At 43.5% G+C, this 23,033-nt stretch overlaps 1 protein-coding gene across 1 annotated transcript in view; it reads left to right on the forward strand.

The window, feature by feature from the left end:
- Nucleotides 1-7,601: 7,601 nt before the first annotated feature.
- Nucleotides 7,602-23,033, forward strand: part of rheb (Ras homolog, mTORC1 binding) — a 105,448-nt gene continuing 90,016 nt past the window's right edge. Inside the window, exon 1 of the mRNA XM_067967922.1 lies at nt 7,602-7,995. Coding sequence (XP_067824023.1) covers nt 7,944-7,995 — 52 coding nt within the window. The 5' untranslated portion in view covers nt 7,602-7,943. The remainder of the gene's footprint in view (nt 7,996-23,033) is intronic.

Raw genomic sequence — 23,033 nt, forward strand, 5'->3', positions numbered from 1 at the left:
CTACCTTCTCTAGTTCAATCACATCTTTCCTGTAATGTGGTGACCAGAACTGAACGCAGTATTCAAGCTGTGGCCTAACAAATATTTTATACAGTTCTAGCATAACCTCCCTGCTATTATATTCTGTGCCTAAAGGAAAGTATCCCGTATGCCTTTTTAACCACCTCATCTACCTGTCCTGCTACCTTCGGGGATCTGTGGACATGCACTGCAAGGTCCCTTTGTTCTCTACACCTCTCAGTATCCTTCCATTTATTGAGTACTCTCTTGCCTTGTTTGCCCTCCCCAGATTCATTACCTCACACTTCTCTGGATTGAATTCCATTTTCTACTTCTCTGCCCACCTGACCAGTCCATTGATATCTTCCTGCAGTCCACAGCTTTCTTCCTCACTATCAACCACACAGCCAATTTTTGTATCATCTGCAAACTTCTTGATCAAGCCCCCCACATTCAAGTCCAAATCATTAATATATGTTTCAAAAAGCTACAGACCTAGTACTGAGCCTTGCGGGACCCCATTGGAAACAGCCTTCTCGTCGCAAAAACACCCATCAACCATTACTGTTTGCTTCCTGCCACTGAGCCAATTTGATCAGATAAAGGTACAGGGCAAAATATATGTATATAAAAAAAAACAGCAAAGGAGCTTAGAGAGGAAACATCAATGGAAAGATGTAACAGATCATTTCAGTCAAGTAACAAACAGAAACGTTAAGACAGTAAAGAACAATGTGAATTGCTAATCCACAGCACCTGGTTTGTTCCTCCAACATGCAAGTTGTTAGGGTTCCTCTTATTTGCAGTCAGCAGGTGTCCCACTGTATTGATGCTCACTAGATCAACAACAATATCCTGCATTTATATAGCGCCTTTAACGTAGTAAAACGTCCCAAAGCGCTTCACAGGAGCGTTATCAAACAAAATTTGACATGGAGCCACAAAGGGAGGTATTAGGACAGGTGACCAACAGCTTAGTCAAAGAGATAAGTCTTAAGGAGGAGAGGTAGAGAGGCGGAGAGATTTAGGGAGGGAATTCCAGAGCTTAGGGCTTAGGCATCTGAAGGCACGGCCGCCAATGGTGGAGCAATTAAAATCAGAGATGAGCAAGAAGCCAAAATTGGAGGATGCGCAGAGATCTTGGAGGGTTGTGAGGCTGGAGCAGGTTACAGAGATAAGGAGGGGCGAGGCCATGGAGGGATTTAAAACCAAGATTAGAATTTTAAAATTGAGACATTGCAGGACTTGGAGCCAGCGTCGGTCAGCGAGCATAGGGGTGATGGGTAAATGGAACTTGGTGCGAGTTAGAATACAGGCAGTAGAATTTTAGATGAGAAGTTTACGGAGGGTGCAAGGTGGGAGGCCAGCCAGGAGAGCCCCCCCCCCGACCATTAAAATGTTGACAACTCATCTAGACTGCAACCTAGAGAAAATCAAGTATTGTACTCCTTTTGCTTAGACATTACAAGGTTCCTGACAGTTGGATTAACGCTGGGAAACAAAGGGTCGGTGGAAAAGCTTCAGTCACATCAGAGATCGTCGTGTGTCCCTCATGCTTGAGGATGACGGTGCCAACAATGAAGGGAGCATAGGTTCAGGGTAGATGGGTACATTGATGACTGTAGGCCAATATATGACAGACAATGTCTCCAAGCCTCACTTGGGGAGGGGATCTCCTATTGATCCGTCTAACGTGGTCAAAACGTTTGTACTGAGTGAAACGTTGTAGCTCTTTTTATACCATTTTCTTCCATTGTTTAATTCCTGCTGGATTCAACTCTACTGGTGTTTTATGACAATTAAATAATTAAACAGATTGCTAGACAAGGATGAGGGGCCCTACATCCTGTCACACTGTACCGTGCTTCCTATCTTTGTTCTTCGCAAATCATAGCCTTTGTTGTACAAACCTTTGATGTCATGACCCCTTGCAATGATGGCGGAGTCCAGCACGTGAGTGCAAAAGACAAGGCTGAAGCGTTTGCAACCACCTTCAGCCAGAAGTGCCGAGTGGATGATCCATCTCGGCCTCCTCCCGATATCCCCACCATCACAGAAGCCAGTCTTCAGCCAATTCGATTCACTCCATGTGACATCAAGAAACGGCTGAGTGCACTGGATACTGCAAAGGCCATGGGCCCCGACAACATCCCGGCGGCTGTAGTGCTGAAGACTTGTGCTCCAGAACTAGCCGCGCCTCTAGTCAAACTGTTCCAGTACAGCTACAACACTGGCATCTACCCGACAATGTGGAAAATTGCCCAGGTATGTCCTGTCCACAAAAAGCAGGACAAATCCAATCAGGCTAATTACCGCCCCATCAGTCTACTCTCAATCATCAGCAAAGTGATGGAAGGGGTCGTCGACAGTGCTATCAAGCAGCACTTACTCACCAATAACCTGCTCACTGATGCTCAGTTTGGGTTCCGCCAGGACCACTCGGCTCCAGACCGCATTACAGCCTTGGTCCAAACATGGACCAAAGAGCTGAATTCCAGAGGTGAGGTGAGATTGACTGCCCTTGACATCAAGGCAGCATTTGACCGAGTGTGGCACCAAGGAGCCCTAGTAAAATTTAAGACAGTGGGAATCAGGGGGAAAACTCACCAGTGGCTGGAGTCATACCTAGCACAAAGGAAGACGGTAGTGGTTGTTGGAAGCCTATCATCTCAGCCCCAGGACATTGCTCCAGGAGTTCCTCAGGGCAGTGTCCTATGCTCAACCATCTTCAGCTGCTTCATCAATGACCTTCCCTCCATCATAAGGTCAGAAATGGGGATGTTCGTTGATGATTGCACAGTGTTCAGTTCTATTCGCAACCCCTCAGATAATGAAGCAGTCCGTGCCCGCATGCAGCAAGACCTGGACAACATCCAGGCTTGGGCTGATAAGTGGCAAGTAAAGTTCGCGTCAGACAATTGCCAGGCAATGACCATCTCCAACAAGAGAGAGTCTAACCACCACCCCTTGACATTCAAAGGCTTCACCATTGCTGAATCCCCCACCATCAACATCCTGGTGGTCACCATTGACCAGAAACTTAACTGGACCAGCCATATAAATACTGTGGCTACAAGAGCAGGTCAGAGGCTGAGTATTCTGCGGCGAGTGACTCACCTCCTGACTCCCCAAAGCCTTTCCACCATCTACAAGGTACATGTCAGGAGTGTGATGGAGTACTCTCCACTTGCCTGGATGAGTGCAGCTCCAACACTCAAAAACCTCAACACCATCCAAGACAAAGCAGCCCGCTTGATTGGCACCCCATCCACCACCCTAAACATTCACTCCCTTCACCACCAGTACACCGTGGCTGCAGTGTGTACCATCCACAGGATGCACTGCAGCAACTCGCCAAGGTTTCTTCGACAGCACCTCCCAAACCCGCGACCTCTACCACCCAGAAGGACAAGGGCAGCAGGCACATGGGAACAACACCACCTGCACGTTCCCCTCCAAGTCACACACCATCCTGACTTGGAAATATATCGTCGTTCCTTCATCGTCGCTGGGTCAAAATCCTGGAACTCCCTTCCTAACAGCACTGTGGGGAAACCTTCACCACACGGACTGCAGCGGTTCAAGAAGGTGGCTCACCACCACCTTCTCAAGGGCAATTCGGGATGGGCAATAAATGCTGGCCTCGCCAGCGACGCCCACATCCCATGAATGGATAAAAAAAAATCTCTATAGTACAATAAACCTACTGGGCTTGATTTTCCCAGGAAATTGCGGGTGCGTTGGGGCAGGGGGGCTCCGAAAATCAGGGAAATCCTGTGTGCACGTGGGCGTCCCAAATCTGGAAGTCCCGCTGGCTTTAAAGAGCCAACTGTACCTCATTGAGGTACTTAAGGCACTTTACTTGTGACATATTACGTAGTTGGAATGATTTTTAACTTACCTGGGCAGCTTTCCCACGGCTTCTGATTCACTCCTGGTAGGGCCGGATCAGGCAAAATTAAACAAAATAAATTAAATAAAAAACCATTGCACGAAGTTAAAACACAAAATCAACCTGCCTTTTGACCCTGCTCCGATGTCCGATGTCTCCCTCTCCGTTCTCCCCCTCTTCACCCCCGATCCCCCCTTCTTCACCCCCTGATCTCCCCCTCTTCACCCCCCCCGATCTCTCCCTCTGCACCCCCCCCCCGATCTCCCACTCTCCCCCCCCCCCCGATCTTCCACTCTCCCCCCCACCCCGATCTTCCATTCTCCCCCCCACCCCCGATCTTCCATTCCAGCGCCGGATGACGTCTCGTTCTCTCTCTTTCTCTCCCCCCTCCCCTGCCTCGCAGCTCCTGAAAGGGTCAATCAAGGCTGGCTGCCGGGCACGAAACCTGGACAGCACGTTAATCACCATCAATTACGATGCGATTGCGTCGGAAACAATAATGTTTCTTTATTCAGGTTTGCCACGGGCACCTTCACCCCCCCGCTCCCAACCCGCCACCATTTCAAAATTGAGCACATTGCCTTATTTATACCGCAGTAATTTCTTTCTATTATACTCCCCCCTGCTGTGATCAAAAACCTGTGTTTTAAAAGCCTATGGGTTAGAAATTCGGCCATGTGGCATCCATTGTGTAGGCACTACGCAGTCTCCTGAAGTCCCAAAATGGAGTCTGGAATGCGCGTTCATGTGCACCAGATGCAGGATTTACAGGCTAGTTGCTGGATTAGTGCTTCTGGCTGCTGATGCATTTGTACCTGTTTTTGGAGGTCTCCTATACTTAAATACTACGACTGGGGACATAGTCTAACATTTAGAGCCAGGACTTGCAGGAGTGAAGTTAGGAAATGCTTCTACACGCAAAGGGTGGTAGAAGCTTGGAACCCTCTTCCATAAACAGCAGTTGATGTAGCTCAGTTGTTAATTTTAAATCTGAGATTGATAGATTTTTGTTAACCAAGGGTATTATGGGATATGGGGCTAAGGCGGGTATATGGAGTTAGGTCACAGATCAACAATGATCTTATTGAATGGAGGAACAGGCTCGAGGGGCTAAATGCCACCGCCACTTGCTGCCTCCTGTTATGCGCCACTTTCTCCTGCAAGAAAGTGGGACATATGTTGGTGAGCGTCTTGGAGGATGTTTGGGTGATGTGCCTGTCATAGTTGAATAGCTGCAAGTGTGCGTGACCTTTGAGTTGTGGGTGTGTGGCTTGCAACAGTGGTAATGTGCGAGGGTGAGAGGAAGCATCTGATTGGAAGAGTTGAGTACTGATTGAAAGAGTTTGTTGGTAGGTGGGTGATGGGGGGGTGTAGTGCATGGAGCAGTGGATGCGGCTAGTGGTGCAGTTGGTAGGACATGCCACTTGACAGTTGGCCTCGCTCACCTTGACCACTCATGTCAAAGCACTGAACTTCTTCCTGCACTGCATCCATGTTCGTGGTGCTATGCGCCTGGCATTGACTTTGTCCCCTACTGCCTCCCATTGCACCTTGAGCATATATCTGGAGGGCCTCTCGCCTCCCCCCTGCCTGGCCCCTGCCCCTCCTTCTGTCCAGCTCTTGCACCAAGACCTCTAGTGCATCAGCAGAGAACCTTGGTGCACGCTTTCTCGCAGGCCTGGTACAAACTCAGGATCAGCAGATTGGTGAGATCTGGCGTGCAGATTGGAGGATGTGGGATTTAGTAGTGTGCAACCTTTATTCAATGTTTTAACATAACTCATCAGTTTGTAAACATAGGGACGAGACCTGTATCTGAGTTTTACACGTGCGATGTCTGATCTCTGTTCAGACTTTGTGCGGACCCATTCCTTATATTTTGCATCTAAGAGGTGCAGGCTGTCGTTAAGAGGTGAGAACAAGTCATGCGATATCTGGGCCCCCCTGCTGGTGAGAAGCGAGAAGCTGGTGAAAATAACGCAGACAGGCCAGGCTGCTGCGCGACAATCAGGTAAGTGAGGAGGCAGCACAAATCTCACGTGCTGCCTGCATCTGAACCACTGGCCGCAGGTTAATCGTGCACCGCAATGCTCGCTTCTGGATTTGGGGATTAACCAATTTAACCCACAAAATGTATTTTAACCTAACAACCCTTTTAGCTCTGTGTTATATCATTAATGCCAACCAGCTTATTTATTTAATAATCTGTATGTGCCTATCCTTACAGAACAATGTCTTCGGCCCTGAAATTCATCCCCTCCAATGTTATCAGCATCACTGATCAAAAGATAGAATTTGCAATCAACTCTGCCTACATTAGCTGTTGTCTTTGTTCTGTATTGGAACAATGTAAAAACATATCTTTATTCTTACACTTCAAACATCCTAAAATGTCTTGGAAGTCATCAATAATTCACTTCATTCTTCCGGCCTTCAAATATCCAAGATGGTCTGTGTAGTTTTGTGAAGTAAATCCACTTCACAACACACCTATTGTTAAATTTGTATTAGAGAAATATCAGAATTTTTTTTGGCTTTGACTGTACACTGAATATATACTGTATGATTCCTATCACGTTTGACGTTTATATTGCCATGTGCTGAGTGTATCACTTCAACACTGTGGCATTACCTGTCAGCTGTTCAATTATTTTGCCGCAAGAATGATGCTGCAGGCTCTTTAAACCTGAAGTTGGCCAAAACTTCCCAGATGGTCTGGCAAATCTCCCAGAAACCGCTGACATAACTCCAGTAATTTTTTTTTAAAGTTAGAAGGGTGTACATTTTTCATTTCAAACTTTAATATGTACACATACAAAAAAAAAACATATGGGCACTGGTGATGTTCAATATTCATGACCCCAGCCGACCTGTTCTTTTCATCGAGCACTAGGCTGGCTGCGAAATGAGTCTTTCTGCCAACAGTTACAGCAAAAAAATTGAAGCTTGCCAACAACTTATCAAGCAATGGTCCTCACATAATGTTTAAAAAAAAACACATACACATAAATCTCCGGAAGATTTAGAAGGGAGAAAGGATAGGGTAAGAAAAAGTGGAGGAATTTACGGGGAATAATCAATCCTGTTATTATTAATTAATAATAGTAACTGCAGGGCTCACTCCCAACAGGTTGATCATCCCGAGACTGTGCAACCGGCTTAATCTCATTGCGGGAAAACAGTCTCCAGCCAAGAGCGAGTGTGGGTTAACCCGATCACAAACTATAGTCGGTCAGTAATAAATGAGTTTTATACAATTTTTACAAACGGCGGCTTCCCTTCTCGCTGCCGGAGTCTGCCTGAGTTCTGGCCGTAACCGTCTCAAGATGGCGGCGGGCTGCCTCACGATCTGGTAAGCTCCATCATCAGATCTTCCACCGGGAATAGCTTCCCCTCCCTCCAAATCGATCAGTTGCCGGTTTAACATCCCGATAAAAATCGGTTCAATTTTCTGCGGAATTATTTTTTTATATTATATATATATATATATATATATCGGCCTGGTAGCGAACTATAAATAAAACTGCGTCACGGAACTACCATTCCCAGCAATCACCGCGAGGTGTGTTTTGGCGTGTGAGGGGCGTTGCTCGTCGGCCGGAAGAATGATTGATGGCCCGCTCATCCAATGGCAAGGTCGGATTTCAAGCGAAAACGTCTGCGTTTGTCCAATCGGATGGGATAATAAAGGGAGGGGGCGGTGCCAAGCTCAGGGAAGGTTCCGGTTGAATCTGGCGAAGGAGGGGATAGACCTGCGCGACTCTCAGCGTTGCGGAGACGGATGAGCCCAAAATAGAAATACGCACAGATATATTCCCACATTTACTCCAGGAGGAAAGAAACCTTTTAATTTCTAAACTTTATGGTTTTTTAAAAAAAAATCTATACATCGATGTAGTTTTGTTTTTATTGAGGTATTAACTTCCTTCCCCTCCCCCTCTTGGGATTTTTTTTTTCTTGCCGGCCTGTAATTTAAAAAAATAATTTTGTTTTAAAAAAAATTTCCCTCCTTTGATTACGTATAAACTTTTGTTTGAACGTCGTTGTTAACATGCCACAGCCGAAGTCCCGTAAGGTTGCGATATTAGGATACAGATCAGTGGGTGAGTAAACGTCTGCCACAGCCCAGCCTGCGCAGTAAGGACAAGTCAGTCTCTGGGAGAAGTGTGTGTGTGTTTGTGTGTAAGAGAGAACAGTGTTGATGAAGCAGCTTAAAGACATAATTGCTTGTTCTAGAAGATTTTACAGCATTTTTTATATATATATATATATATATCTGTCAATATAAAATTCAAAAATTAAACCTCTGGAATATCTAGCCTCGTGTAATGGCTGTCCTCCCTTCCCCAACCTTTATTTTGGTTTTCACCGAGTGGTGGTGTGATACTGGTTTTTAGTACACTAACTAATGTTTCCTCTAGTTTGTTGTCAGCAACTTTCTTACGTAATTTATTGAGAAGAGACTTTTTGGATTAACTAGTCTCCTGCAATGACTGCCCTTATTCTTTCCTACTTCCCCTCCAGGAAAAAAAAACTTGTTATTTTTGCATCGTGTGTCGGTGTTTTACATATTTAAATGTGTTTTTCTGGTTTGTTACAACAGCTTTAATTCACAAAGGAATTCTCTGGGAAACCTAACCTCGTGTAATGACTGTCCTTAATTTCCCCCTCCCCCATCGCCAGCTTTATTTTAGTTTTTCACTGCCTGCTGGTTGAAATACAAGCTTTATTGGAGTGCTAGTGTTTCCTCGAGTTTACATATATTTGTAGCACGTCTTTTAATAAAATACTGCGTACTAGAGCGGGTAATTTTTGTTTAAAAAGGGTGTTTTTCCTGCAAATGGAGACTTGATTTCTTCTGTCTTACTACGTTATACTTCTTTTGAAATGTACAGTAGACCTGTATTTGAAGATAGTTGGCCAGACTGTAGGCAGTAATTGGAATTTGTTTTAACTTCATAGTGCGGTGGAACTTGCTGGATGTTGCTTTCTGCAAATGACTGTTTTATTTTAAATGGACCTTTTTATCTGTTCTTGGTCTAAAGCTGCAATGGCTAATTTCACTAGATTTTTATTTTTCCCCAATATATTGTGTTTCATCAATTAATTAATTCAATAATGGGGAAGGTCAGGTACAGATAGCATTTTACTATACTGGCCGTTGTTTAACATAAGGGAATGCCAAATGTGAAAATAGACTGATATCTATATACACGTTTTTAAGTTTGGAATTATTGGTAGATTGAAATTTACCACCAAGATATTAAATATTTTGAACTAAATTTCTATTGAAATAAAATTTTCAAAGTACAATGATAGTCAGCAGCATTTATGCATCAAGGCATTTTTTTTCTGAACAGCTGTAAGATTTTCAAGCTATTGAGATGATTATACTAGCAGTTTTATAATGCTGTTTGTCTTTCAAATTATTGACTGCTAACTAAATATTTATAATTTATTAATATGAATACAATATTGCTTAAAAACAGCAATTGGCTTGCTTATGTTGAGTAATTTTGCTTCATATTTTTGGGCAGTTATATAGCCTCCAGAGTTTGTGGTGACTTCTGGATGGGGAAAGAATGATTGGTCTCCTTTCAGACCTGTGACTTCTATGGAATATTAGTGGAGAAGTGGCTTTTAGAATTTTGTGCCTCTTCTAACTTAAGCATGATTAGAATTAAAATATTTCTGCCCCTGCCTCAGCTCATCTGCTGAAACTCTCATCCATGCCTTCGTTACCTCTAAACTTGGCTATTCCAATGCTCTCTAGGCTGGCCTTCCATCTTCCATAAACTTGAGCTTATCCAAAACTCTGCCTGTATCCTAACTCGCACCAAGTCCTGTTCACCCATCACCCCTGTGCTCGCTGACCTACATTGGCTCCCAGTCCGGGAACTCATCGATTTTAAAATTCTCACTCTTGTTTTCAGTCGATTTTAATCGCTCCACCATTGGTGGCTGTGCCTCCAGCTGCCTGGGCCCTTAGCTCTGGAATTCCTTCCCTAAACCTCTCTACCTCTCTCTCCTTTAAGACGCTCCTTAAAACCAACCTCTTTGACCAAGCTTTTGGTCAACTGTCCTGATATCTTCTGATGTGGCTCGGTGTCAAATTTTGTTTGATAAATCGCTCCTTTGAAGTGCCTTGGGACATTTTACTACGTTAAGGGTGCTATGTAAATGCACTTATCTATGTAAGATCTTTGAGCATAATTCCCATATCTCAGCTTCGCTAATATCTAGTTGAGTCAAATGCAAAATAACTTGAGCTACTAAAATGTTTAGTATGGAATATTAGTGTATGTATGTAAAATCAAGGCAATTGACTGACTGAAACAAGCAGTTTATTAATGTCTTCTCAACCCTGAGTTGTGTTGTGCCCTTGAAATGTACTCCAATCTGTTGTTCGTTGTCTTTATATACACAGATTGGTTGGGGTTTTTTTTTTATTTGGCCAGCTATTGTGTGTGAATGACTGGTGGATAGGATCCTCTGACAATCGAACCATGATTTGAATCAAGGTGATATTGGGATTTATTTCACTGTTTTGCAGTAACTACATTCACTCTATACCATAATAAATAATTGTGACCCTTTGGTTTACTTATCTTCTGATGCACGATGATGCAGCTAATCCCAATTCACTTTTATTCTATGGAATCATTTCCACTGATTGCAGGATCTTTTATTGGGTATAATTGTGTCTCTGCGTTTTCAGAATTTATTGATATTTGTAGCAGAATATTCCTGCTTTTTTGCAGCTCAAGCTATTTACATATTTTGGATGGCACATTATGCTCTGGTTGAAAGTCCAGTTTCCATTATTTTACCTCATTTGAACTCTCAATGCTGCTTCTGGCTCCCCAAAAGCTCACTTCCTCTTTCTGTCTGATAATTAAGGAGTCTTCAGTGTAATACTTTTGTCTCTTAAAACATTCATTCATTGCTGAGAATGAATACTGATAACATGCACAGCACTTTTATTCTCTCCAATTTTCACTAGAATTTACTTTTTTCATTTATTTTAACCTGTGTTTGAAAGGTCCAAAATAAAGCCTGTAACTAAAACAGGAAATATTTTAATTATAACTATGCTCCTTAAGTTAGAGTTTTTTCTAAAATAAATACTGAAAATATGGACCTCCAGGTACAAACAATTGTATGTTAAACTATTCACTAACATGTTTTTCTGATGAATGTGGGTATTGGGATTCAGTTCACCTGGTAGCATTCTTGAATTGCAATTGGTTTTTATATTTAGGCTGGGAATTCTAATGTTGTGGAGGTACCTTTTTTCCCATTTAAAAACAATATTTTGAATAGGATTACCATTTTGCCATAAAAATTATAGCTGTTCATTGAATCACTGCAGGTGAGTGGAGCTAAAGTTCTTGAATGTCACAAGATGTCGTCAGCATGTGTTACTCAAATGTAAAATCCAGTACTTTGATTTTATGAAACAAATGACAAATCAGATTTAAATAATTTTGCCCCCCCCCACCCCGGTGTGGAAAACTGGTATTAATCTTAAAGGCCAACTTGCTTGTGGAATTATTTTTTTGAGCAGCTTGCGTCTAAAAACGCAGCCACTGAAGAAAATGCGCACTGTTGGAGACTGAAAATGGTCTTGAAGTTTTTTTTAAGCATTTATGATAACAAAGTGGCACTGTTATGTTCTTCTCTGCACCAGTATTTGGAAATGATCCTCAAAAGATTTTTATTCTAGGTTGCATAGACCCATCAACTGTGGGATTGACATTTAAAAGGTCTTTTGTGGGGTTGCTTGGCAAATAGTGGTTGAGCATTAGACTCTCAATTAGTAGGCTGGTTTGATTCCCAGTATTGATTAACATGTGCAATCTAACTTCTTCATTATAGCAAGGCTCAGCTGGCTAATGTATGGGAGGGAGGCAAAACTAGCTGACGAAGGAGCTATTCTCACTGTAAGTGTGTCCTGGCAGTTGGGTGAATGAGTGTTATTAATGGCATCTAGAGAATGATGGTTCCACCATCCCAACAGCCAGGATGGTATGAATGTGCAATGCTTATGTGAGATGGAATGCACTTTGTAAAATCTTGTGACGATTCAAATGCAGTGATGGTAATTGTACTGGAATGATTGCAGCATCCACATATTTATTTTCTCTCTCTCTACCAATATACTAAGCATTATATTAGGTTCACCCTTCCTGTAACACTTCTCCATCATGCTATTACGCTTGTCTGTTGCACGTAAAGCAAACTATGTATTACAGCTACCTCCCAATGAGCCCTCCCAGAACAGTGCCACCTGTCCTGGGTTTGTCGCCTGATGACTCTGCTTTCCTGCCATTCCCACTCCAAGCCCTATACTGATGGTTGCTCTCTTTCCTTTCCCTGAGTTGGCTTTTTTGTTGTTTCTCACAACTGCCCCCCCCCCCCCCCCCCAACCCTAACCCTACAGTAGTCCTTCCACCTACCAGTGCCCCTTGCTACTATCGTGGTAAAATCGCTTATCAACTTAAAGGCATGTCCAGGAATATTGCCTTTGAATGGTGGAGGTGAAATTCCCTGAAGGGCATCCCTACAACAGAACTGGGCAAGCTGTTATTATTTAAATGGAAAACGTTCTGAAACGTTAAATGTTCTGCATGACAGTAGAAGTGCTATTTGTTTGAGCTTTAAATGAGAGCTTTTTAAACATCCAGGAATGGGAGGGGAATTAATTAAGGCTTGCAGCCTTCATTCTCTTTGCCTTACTCCCGCCCGAAGTGCTCATACCTTGAATCCTACCCTGATCACCATGCCTTTAATCCCTCCCGGTTTTCTTCTGCTGCCTCTCACCACTCTGAGCGCATGTCACTCACACCCACCCCCAACAAAAACCTTAATCGTCACGTTCCCAACTATGACCCTGGAACTGGCTCCGAGTTCTTGAATGTGCTTATCAAGATGGTAATTTTGCACTAAGCTCTTTAAAGAACTTATAGCCAGTTCCCAGAAATACAGCTGTTGTGCTGTTCTCAGTGACACTTCCGAATGCCCCTCCCATTGTTTCCATCTCATCCCAAGATTACCCACCTATCAGCCCCCAGCAATCTCTCCCATCATTTTCACATTTCCATCATGCCACTTCCAGACCCTGAAACCTCCCTCCCACTACTCAGTCACCCGTGGACTCATCTTCCCATACCCCAACCCAACACCCTTCTATTCCTCCCCTACTCCCATTCAACCTCTTGAGCTTATTCCACCATTCAATTAGATCCTGGCTGATCTGTACCTCAACCCCATTTACCTGCCTTTTGTTCATATCCCTTGATACCCTTCTGACATTATTAGGATGATCCCTTGATTATACTCATAACTTTATTAAAATTGCATCAGTGCCTTCTGTTTCCCCCTCCCTCCACCTTCTCAACCCCAGCCCCAATCTCAGTACTTCAACATGGTTCCTACCTGCCTGCAGATTGGAATATCATCTCCCTCTGAATTTTTTAAAAAGATGTAAAATGGCATACCTGAACAAGCACCTAATTGAGGCAAATAATTTACACTTTCAATCACAATTTAAACCTGAAAAAATACTATTACATTTTATAAATTAAGTACTCTCGAAGTATTATTCAACCACCATAAATCAGTGATATTGGTGGATAAAATAGAGCAGCGTATCCGCTGACTCTCCATAAACACTGCTATAGGAGATCTTCGAGTAATGTAAAACCCTGTGCACTTCCAGTTTCACACTTCAGATGTCACCCCCAAATTTTTGTATCCCACACTTGCAGACACTGGCTCCTGTTCCTTTGGAGTTTTTCTGTAACTCTTAATTGACCTTCCCACAAAGAAATCTGAGTGAACTCACCAAATGTTTACTTATTTTAGACTTTGTAGCATTAGAGGGACACGCCTACATTTTAGCAGAAGAATATTTTGTGTTTTGCATATATGGTATAATATTCCTGTCCTCCTAAACCAGCACATCATCTGACACCTGAGCAGAGTATATATAATATTCACTAGTGCAGTGTATAGCATGCACCACTGGTCTGTCACATTACAAGCATTAAACTAAATTTGTGTCTTACAAAAAAAGTGCAAAGGATCAAACATATTTTGATACAGAAGCCAGAATCTCTAACCTCTAAGCGGCTTTACAAATCACACTTCAAAATAAGTACTGTGGGTGAGTTGTTATCTTAAGCCTCGAGCAGTGCATCTCTGACCTCACCCAGTGTTTACTTAATGGGAATTATTGTCTTAAAGGGACATAGCTTCATTTTAGCAACAGAATAATGTGTGTGTTATGATATAAAATTGTTCTTGTAAAACAACAAATCATCTTGACTTACTGTGAATGATGCCATGGGGGATCATAGAAAATTTACGGCACAGAAGGTGGCCATTTGGCCCATCGTTTCCGCGCCGGCCGAAAATGAGCCCGCCCCCAGCCTAATCCCACTTTCCAGCACTTGGTACGTGGCCTTGAAGGTCACGGTACTTCAGGTGCACATCCAGGTACTTGTTAAATGAGTTGAAGGTTTTTGCCTTTACCACCCTTTCACGCAGCGATTTGCAGACCCCCACCACCCTACAGGTGAAAAAAATTTTCCTTGGCTCCCCTCTAATCAAAGAAAGGTTACAGCACGGAAGGAGGCCATTTGGCCCATAGAGTTCCTGCTGGCTCTATGCAAGAGCAATCCAGCTAGTACCACTCCCCCACCCTTTCCCCGTAGCCCTGCAAATTTTTTCCTTTCAAGTACTTATCCAGTTCCCTTTTGATGGCAGTGATTGAATCTACCTCCGCCACTTGCTCGGGCAGTGCATTCCAGATCCTAACCACTCGCTGTGTAAAAAAGTTTTTCCTCATGTCACCTTTGGTTCACCTTAAATCTATGTCCTGGTTCTTGACACTTCCGCCAATGGGAACAGTTTCTCTCTATCTACTCTGTCTAGACCCTTCATGATTTGGAGCACCTCTATCAGATCTCCTCGCAACCATCTCTGTTCCAAGGAGAACAACCCCATCTTCTCCAGTCTATCCACTTAACGAAACCCCTCATCCCTGGAATCATTCTAGTAAATCTCTTCTGCACCCTCTCTAAGGCCTTCACATCTTTCCTGTTGTGCGGTGCCGAGAACTGGATACAATACTCCAGTTGTGAGCCAAACCAGTGTTTTATAAAGGTTCATCATGACTTCCATACTTTTGTACTCTATGCCTCTATTTATAAAGCCCAGGATCCTGTATGCTTTTTTAACTGCTTTCTCAACCTGCCCTGCCACCTTCCAATTTGTGCACATATACCCCCGGATCTCTCTGTTCCTGTACCCCTTTGTGTTGTGTCCTCTACTTTACATTGCCTCGCCTTGTTCTTCCTGCTGAAATGTATCACTTCGCATTTTTCTGCGTTAAATTTCATTTGCCACGTGTCTGCCCATGCCATCGGCCTGTCTGTATCCTCTTGAAATCTATCACTATCCTCCTCACTGTTTACTCCCCTTTTGAAATTGTGCCCTGTACACCTGAGTCATTAATACAGATCAAGAAAAACAGTGGTCCCAGCACTGACCCCTGGGGAACACCACTGTACACCACCCTCCAGTCCGAAAAACAACTGTTCACCGCTACTGTTTCCTGTCCCTTTGCCAATTCTGTTCCTATGTTGCTACTGCCCCCTTTATTCCATGGGCCACAATCTTGATGATAAGCCTACCGTGCAGCACTTTATCAAACGCCTTTTGAAAATCCATATACACCCCATCAACCGCATTGCTCTCTGTTAACTCATCAAAAATCTCTCTTAGGTTAGTTAAACACGATTTGCCTTTGTCAAATCCATGCTGGCTTTCCCTAATCAACCCACACTCGTCCAAGTGACTGTTAATTCTGTCCTGGATTATCTTTTCCAAAAGTTTCCCCACCACTGAGGTTAAACTGACTGGCCTATAGTTGTTGGATTTATCTTTACACTTTTTTTCTCCAGTCCTCTGGCACTACCCCCGTATCCATGGATGTTTCGAAGATTATGGCTAGTACCTCTGCAATTTCCACCCTTACTTCCCTCAGCACCCTAGGATGCATCCCATCCGGCCAGGGTGACACATCTACTTTAAGTACAGCTAGCCTTTCAAGTACCTCTTCTTTATCAGTTTTTAGCCCATCCAGTATCTCAACTATATCTTCCTTTACTGAGACTCTGGCAGCATCTTCTTCCTTGGTAAAGACAGATGCAAAGTACTCATTTAGCACCTCGGCCATCCCCTCTGCCTCCATGAGTAGCTCTCCTTTATGGTCCCTAATTGGCCCCACCTTTCCTCTTACTACCCGTTTACATGCCTGTGGAAGACTTTTGGATTCCCTTTTATGTTGGCTGCCAGTCTATTCTCACACTTCTCTTCACCCCTCTTATTTCCTTTTACACTTCCCCTCTGAACTTTCTATATTCTGCCTGGTTCTCGCATGTGTTATCAACCTGACATCTGTCATACGCCATTTCATCTTACTCACTATCTCTTTTGTCATCCAGGGAGCTCTGGCTTTAGTTGCCTGACCTTTCTGCCTCTTGGGAATGTGCCTAGACTGTACCCGAACCATCTCCTCTTTAATGGCCACCCACTGTTCAATTCAGCTTTGCCTGCCAATCTTTGATTCCAATTTACCTGGGCCAGATCTGTTCTCATCCCATTGAAATTGGCCCTCATCCAATTGAGTATTTTTACTTGAGTGGTCTGTCATTTTCCATAGCTATGATACAATGACCGCTGCTCCCTAAATGCTCCCCCACTGACACTTCCTCCACTTGACCCACCTCATTTCCTCGAACCAAGTCCAGCAATGTCTCCTTCCTTGTTGGGCTGGAAACATACTTGTTAAGAAAGTTATTCTGAACACATTTCAAAAATTCCTCCCCCTCTGTGCCCCTTATTATCCCAGTCTATATTAGGAGAGTTGAAGTCCCCAGTTATCACTACTCCAAAGCTTTTGCACTTCTCTGTAATTTCCCTGCAAATTTGCTCCTCTATGTCCTTCCCACTAGTTGGTGGTCTATACTATGTGCCCAGTAGTGTAATGGCACTTTTATTTCTTAACACTAACCAAATAGATTCTGTCCTTGACCCCTCCAGGGCATCCCCTCTCTCCAGTACTGCAATATTTTCCTTAATACTGCCACCGCCCCCGCCCCCTTTCCTTTGCTATCTTTCCTGAACACCTTGTATCTAGGAATATTTAGTACCCAATCATAGAAACATAGAAAATAGGAGCAGGAGTAGGCCATTTGGCCCTTCGAGCCTGCACCGCCATTCAATATGGTATGGCTGATCCTCTATCTCAATACCATATTCTCGTGCTCTCCCCATACCCCCTTGATGCTTTTTGTGTCCAGAAATCTATCTATCTCTTTCTTAAATATATTCAGCGACTTGGCCTCCACAGCCTTCTGTGGTAGAGAATTCCACAGGTTCACCACCCACTGAGTGAAGAAAGTTCTCCTCATCTCAGTCCTAAATGTCCTACCCCGTATCCTGAGTTTGTGACCCCTCGTTCTGGACCCCCCCCAGCCAGGGGAAACATCCTCCCTGCATCCAGTCTGTCTAGCCCTGTCAGAATTTTGTATGTTTCAGTGAGATCCCCTCTCATTCATTCTTCTAAACTTGAGTGAATATAGGCTGAGTCGACCCAATCTCACCTCATATGACAGTCCTGCCATCCCAGGGATCGGTTTGATGAACCTTCACTGCACTCCCTCTATGGCAAGTATATCCTTTCTTGGGTAAGGAGACCCAAACTGCACACAATACTCCAGGTGTGGTCTCACCAAGGCCCTGTATAACTGCAGTAAGACATCCTTGCTCCTGTACTCAAATCCTCTTGCAATGAAGGCCAACATACCATTTGCCTTCCTAGCTGCTTGCTGCACCTGCATGTTTGCTTTCAGTGACTGGTGTACAAGGACACCCAGGTCCCTTTGAACATCAACATTCCCCAATCTATCACCATTTAAATAATACTCTGCCTTTCTGTTTTTCCTTCGGCAGTGGATCACTTTACATTTATCCACATTATACTGCATCTGCCATGTATTTGCCCACTCACTCAACATGTCTAAATCGCCTTGACACCTCTTTGCATCCTCCTCACAACTCATGATCCCACCTAGTTTTGTGTCATCGGCAAACTTGGAAATATTACATTTGGTTCCTCATCTAAATCATTGATATATATTGTGAATAGCTGGGGCCCAAGCACTGATCCCTGCAGTACCCCACTAGTCACTGCCTGCCACCTTGAAAAAAGACTCATTTATTCCTACTCTCTGTTTTCTGTCTGTTAACCAATTTTCAATCCATGCCACTATATTACCACCAATCCCATGTGCTTTAATTTTGCACACTAACCTCTTATGTGGGACTTTATCAAAGGCCTTCTGAAAATCCAAATAAACCACATCCAATGGTTCTCCCTTATCTATTCTACCAGTTACATCCTCAAAAAAAACTCCAGTACGTTTGTCAAACATGATTTCCCTTTCATAAATCCATGTTGACTTAAGACCATAAGACCATTAGAGATAGGAGCAGGAGTAGACCATTCGGCCCCTGCTCTGCCATTTTAATGAGATCATGGCTGATCTGATTTTTTTTTAACCTCAACTCCACTTTCCTGCCCTTTCCCCATATCCATTGACTCCCTTGCTGATCAAAAATCTGTCTAACTCGGCCTCCACAGCTTGTTGGGGTAAAGAATTCCAAAGATTCACGACCCTCTGGGAGAAGAAATTCCTCCTCATTTCCATCTTAAATGGGTGACCCCTTATTCTTAGACTATGCCCCCTAGTTTTAGATTCCCCCATGAGGGGTAACATTCTCTCAGCATCTACCCTATCGAGTCCCCTCAGAATCTTGTATGTTTCAATAAGATCTCCTCTCATTCTTCTAAACTCCAATGAGTATAGACCCAACCTGTTCGATCTTTCCTCCTAAGACAACCCTTCCATACCCGGAATCAACCTAGTGAACCTTCTCTGAACTGGCTCCGATGCAAGTATGTCCTTCCTTAAATAAGGGCACCCGAACTGTACACAGTACTCCAGGTGTTGTCTCACCAGCATCCTGTACAGTTGTAGCATGACTTCCCTGCTTTTATACTCCATCCCCCTAGAAATAAAGGCCAATATTCCATTTGCCTTCCGGATTACCTGCTGCACCTATATGTTGACTTTTTGTGTTTCATGTACGAGGACACCCAGATCCCTCTGTACCATAGCATTTTGTAGTATTTCTCCATTCAAATAACATTTTGCTTTTTTATTTTTCCTCCCAAAGTGGATGGTTTCACATTTTCCCACATTATATTCCATCTGCCAAATTTTTGCCCATTCACTTAACCTGTCAATATCCCTTTGCAGACACTGTGTCCTCATCGCAACTTGCTTTTCCACCTATCTTCGTATCATCAGCAAATTTGGCCACAAGACACTCTGTTCCTTCATCCAAGTCATTGATATATATTGTAAATAGTTGAGGCCCCAGCAGAGTCCTGCGGCACCCCACTAGTTACAGATTGCCATTTTGAAAATGACCCTTTTATCCCGACTCTTTGTTTTCTGTTAGCCAATCCTCTATCCATGCCAGTATATTACCCCCAACATCATGAGCTGTTATCTTGTGCAGTAATCTTTTATGTGGCACCTAATCGAATGCCTTTTGGAAATCCAAATATACTGCATCCATTGGTTCCCCTTTGTCCACCCTGCCCGTAACTACCTCAAAGAACTCTAATTAATTTGTCAGACATGATTTCCCCTTCATAAACCATTTTGACTCTCCTTGATTGTATTATGAGTCTCCAAATGTCCTGCTACTACTTCCTTAATAATGGGTTCTAGCATTTTCCCAATGACCGATGTTAGGCTAACTGGTCTATAAGTTACCTGCTTTCTGTCTCACTCCCTTCTTGAATAGGGGTGTTACGTTTGTGGTTTCCCAATCCCCTGGGACCTTTCCAGAATCTAGTGAATTCTGGAAGATTACAACCAGTGCATCCACTATCTCCAGCCACTTCCTTTAAGACCCTCGGATGCAAGCCCAGGGGACTTGTCAGCCTTAGACCCATTAGTTTACCTAGTACTTTTTCTCGAGTGATAGTGATTGCTTTTAGTTCTTCCCTCCCCTTTGCCCCTTGATTTTCTACTATTGTTGGTATGTTATTAGTGTCTTCTACTGTAAAGACAGATACAAAATATCTGTTCAATTCCTCTGCCATTTCCTTGTTTTCCATTATTATTTCCCCAGTCTCATCCTCAATGTTTACTTTAGCTACCCTCTTCCTTTTTATATACTTGTAGAAGCTTTTACTGTCAGTTTTTATATTTCTTGCTAGTTTACTCTCATAATTTATTTTCTCCCTCTTTATTATCCTTTTACATAAGAACATAAGAAATAGGAGCAGGAGTAGGCCAATCGGCCCCTCGAGCCTGCTCCGCCATTCAATAAGATCATGGCCTAACCTCAAATCTAAAGAACACAAGTAGGAGCAGGACCATGCCACTCAGCCCCTGGGCCCGCTCCGCCACCCACAGGGCCTTGACCGATCCGAACTCTGCTTCATGTCCAATTTCCTGCCCGCTCCCCGTAACCCCTAATTCCCTTTACTTCTAGGAAACTGTCTATTTCTGTGTTAAATTTATTTAATGATGTAGTTTCCACAGCTTCCTGGGGCAGCAAATTCCACAGACCTACTACCCTCTGAGTGAAGAAGTTTCTCCTCATCTCAGTTTTGAAAGAGCAGCCCCTTATTCTAAGATTATGCCTCCTAGTTCTAGTTTCACCCATCCTTGGGAACATCCTTACCGCATCCACCCGATCAAGCCCCTTCACAATCTTATATGTTTCAATAAGATCGCCTCTCATTCTTCTGAACTCCAATGAGTAGAGTCCCAATCTACTCAACCTCTCCTCATATGTCCTCCCCCTCATCCCCGGGATTAACCGAGTGAACCTTCTTTGTACTGCCTCGAGAGCAAGTATGTCTTTTCTTAAGTATGGAGACCAAAACTGTATGCAGTATTCCAGGTGCGGTCTCACCAATACCTTATATAACTGCAGCAATACCTCCCTGTTTTTATATTCTATCCCCCTAGCAATAAAAGCTAACATTCCGTTGGCCTTCTTGATCACCTGCTGCACCTGCATACTAACTTTTTGATTTTCTTGCACTAGGACCCCCAGATCCCTTTGTACTGCAGTACTTTCCAGTTTCTTGCCATTAAGATAATAACTTGCTCTCTGATTTTTCCTGCCAAAGTGCATAACCTCACATTTTCCAATATTGTATTGCATCTGCCAAATCTCCGCCCACTCACCCAGTCATCCTTTTAGTCATCCTTTGCTGGTTTTTAGTTTTTTTCCAATTTTCGGGCTTACCAGTAATCTTTGCCATGTTGTATGCTTTTTCTTTTAACCTGATACCATCCTTGACTTCCTTAGTTAGCCATGGTTGGTTCACCCTTTTTGTGGAGTCTTTCCTCCTCTGGTATATTTTTGTTGCGAGTCATAAAATATCTTTTAAAATCTTTGCCATTGCTTATCCACCATCATACCATCTAATCTGTTTACCCAGTCTACTTTAGCCAATTCTGCCTTCATTCCTTTATAATTGCCCTTATTTAAGTTTAATACAGTAGTTTCAGACCCAAGATCCTCGCTTTCAAACTGGATGTGAAATTCTACTATGTTATGATCACTGCTTCCCAAGGGATCCTTTACTTTGAGATCATTAATTAATCCTGTTTTGTTACCCATTACCAGATCCAAAAGGCCTGTTCCCTGGTTGGCTCCCTGACTTATTGGTCTAAGAAACAGTCCCTAATACACTCTATGAACTCCTTCTCAGGGCTGATTTTGCCAATTTGATTTGTCCAATCTATGTGAAAGTCAAAATCGCCCATGATTATTGCATTACCTTTTTTACAAGCCCCTCTTATTTCCTGATTTATATTTTGCCCTACAGTGTAGCTACTGTTGGGGGCTTATATACTACTACTGTCACCAGTGAGTTCTTTCCCTTGCTATTTCTTACCTCCACCCAAATTGATTCCACATCTTGATCTTCTGAGCCAAGATCATTTCTCACTATTTCATCCTTTATTAACAGAGCTACCCCACCACCTTTACCTTTTTTCCTATCCTTCCGAAATGTTAAATAACCCTGAATATTTAGCTCCCAACCTTGGTCACCTTGCAACCACGTCTCCAGTTCTGGTGCCAGTACCCCATGAATCGAAACCCACTTCTCCCACACCAATCTTTGAGCCATGCATTCATCTCTCTGATCTGATTTACCCTGTACCAATTTGCTCGTGGCTCAGATAATAATCCGGAGATCATCACCTTTGTGCTTCTGCTTTTTAATTTAGTCCCTAGCTGCTCAAACTCCCTCAGCAGAACCTTTTTTTTTTAGTCCTACCTATGTCGTTGGTACCTGCATAGACCATGACAACTGGATCCTCCCCCTCCCACTCTGTTTCTTTCCAGCCCTGAGGAGATGTCCTTAACCCTGGCACCGGATAGGCAACACAGTCTTTGGGACTCACGCTCTTTGTCTAATTCCTTTGATATTTTCTAAATGTCCTGTTATCACATCCTTTATAATAGACTCTAGCATTTTCCCTACTACTGATGTTAGGCTAACCGGTCAATCCTGCCCTTTTTTGAGCCAGATCTCCGTTATCGCCAAGACATCTTATTCCCATGTGGCTATTCGCGCCTGCAGCTCACCAACTTTGTTTACCACGCTTCATGCATTTATACACCTGCACTGCAAACCAGTCTTAGACTTTCTTGTACTCTCCCTTAGTCTGATCCCACCTAATACTGTACCATTACTTGCTCTAGTGCAATCTTTCTCCCCCAGTCCTTTGTGCCCCTTGTTTCTCATTTCCATTGCTACATCCTGGTGCCCATCCCCCTGCCAAATTAGTTTAAACGTGCCACGCCCCCCCCCCCCCCACCCCAGCACTCGCAAACCTCCCTGCAAGGACATTGGTCCCAGATCGGTTGAGGTGCAACCAGTCCGGCCTGTACAGGTCCCAATTCCCCAGGAATCTAAAGCTCTCCCTCCTGCACCATCATAGCCACGCATTCATCTGCTCTATCC

Source organism: Heptranchias perlo, chromosome 2 (genome assembly GCF_035084215.1).
Source record: "Heptranchias perlo isolate sHepPer1 chromosome 2, sHepPer1.hap1, whole genome shotgun sequence".
Classification (NCBI taxonomy): domain Eukaryota; kingdom Metazoa; phylum Chordata; class Chondrichthyes; order Hexanchiformes; family Hexanchidae; genus Heptranchias; species Heptranchias perlo.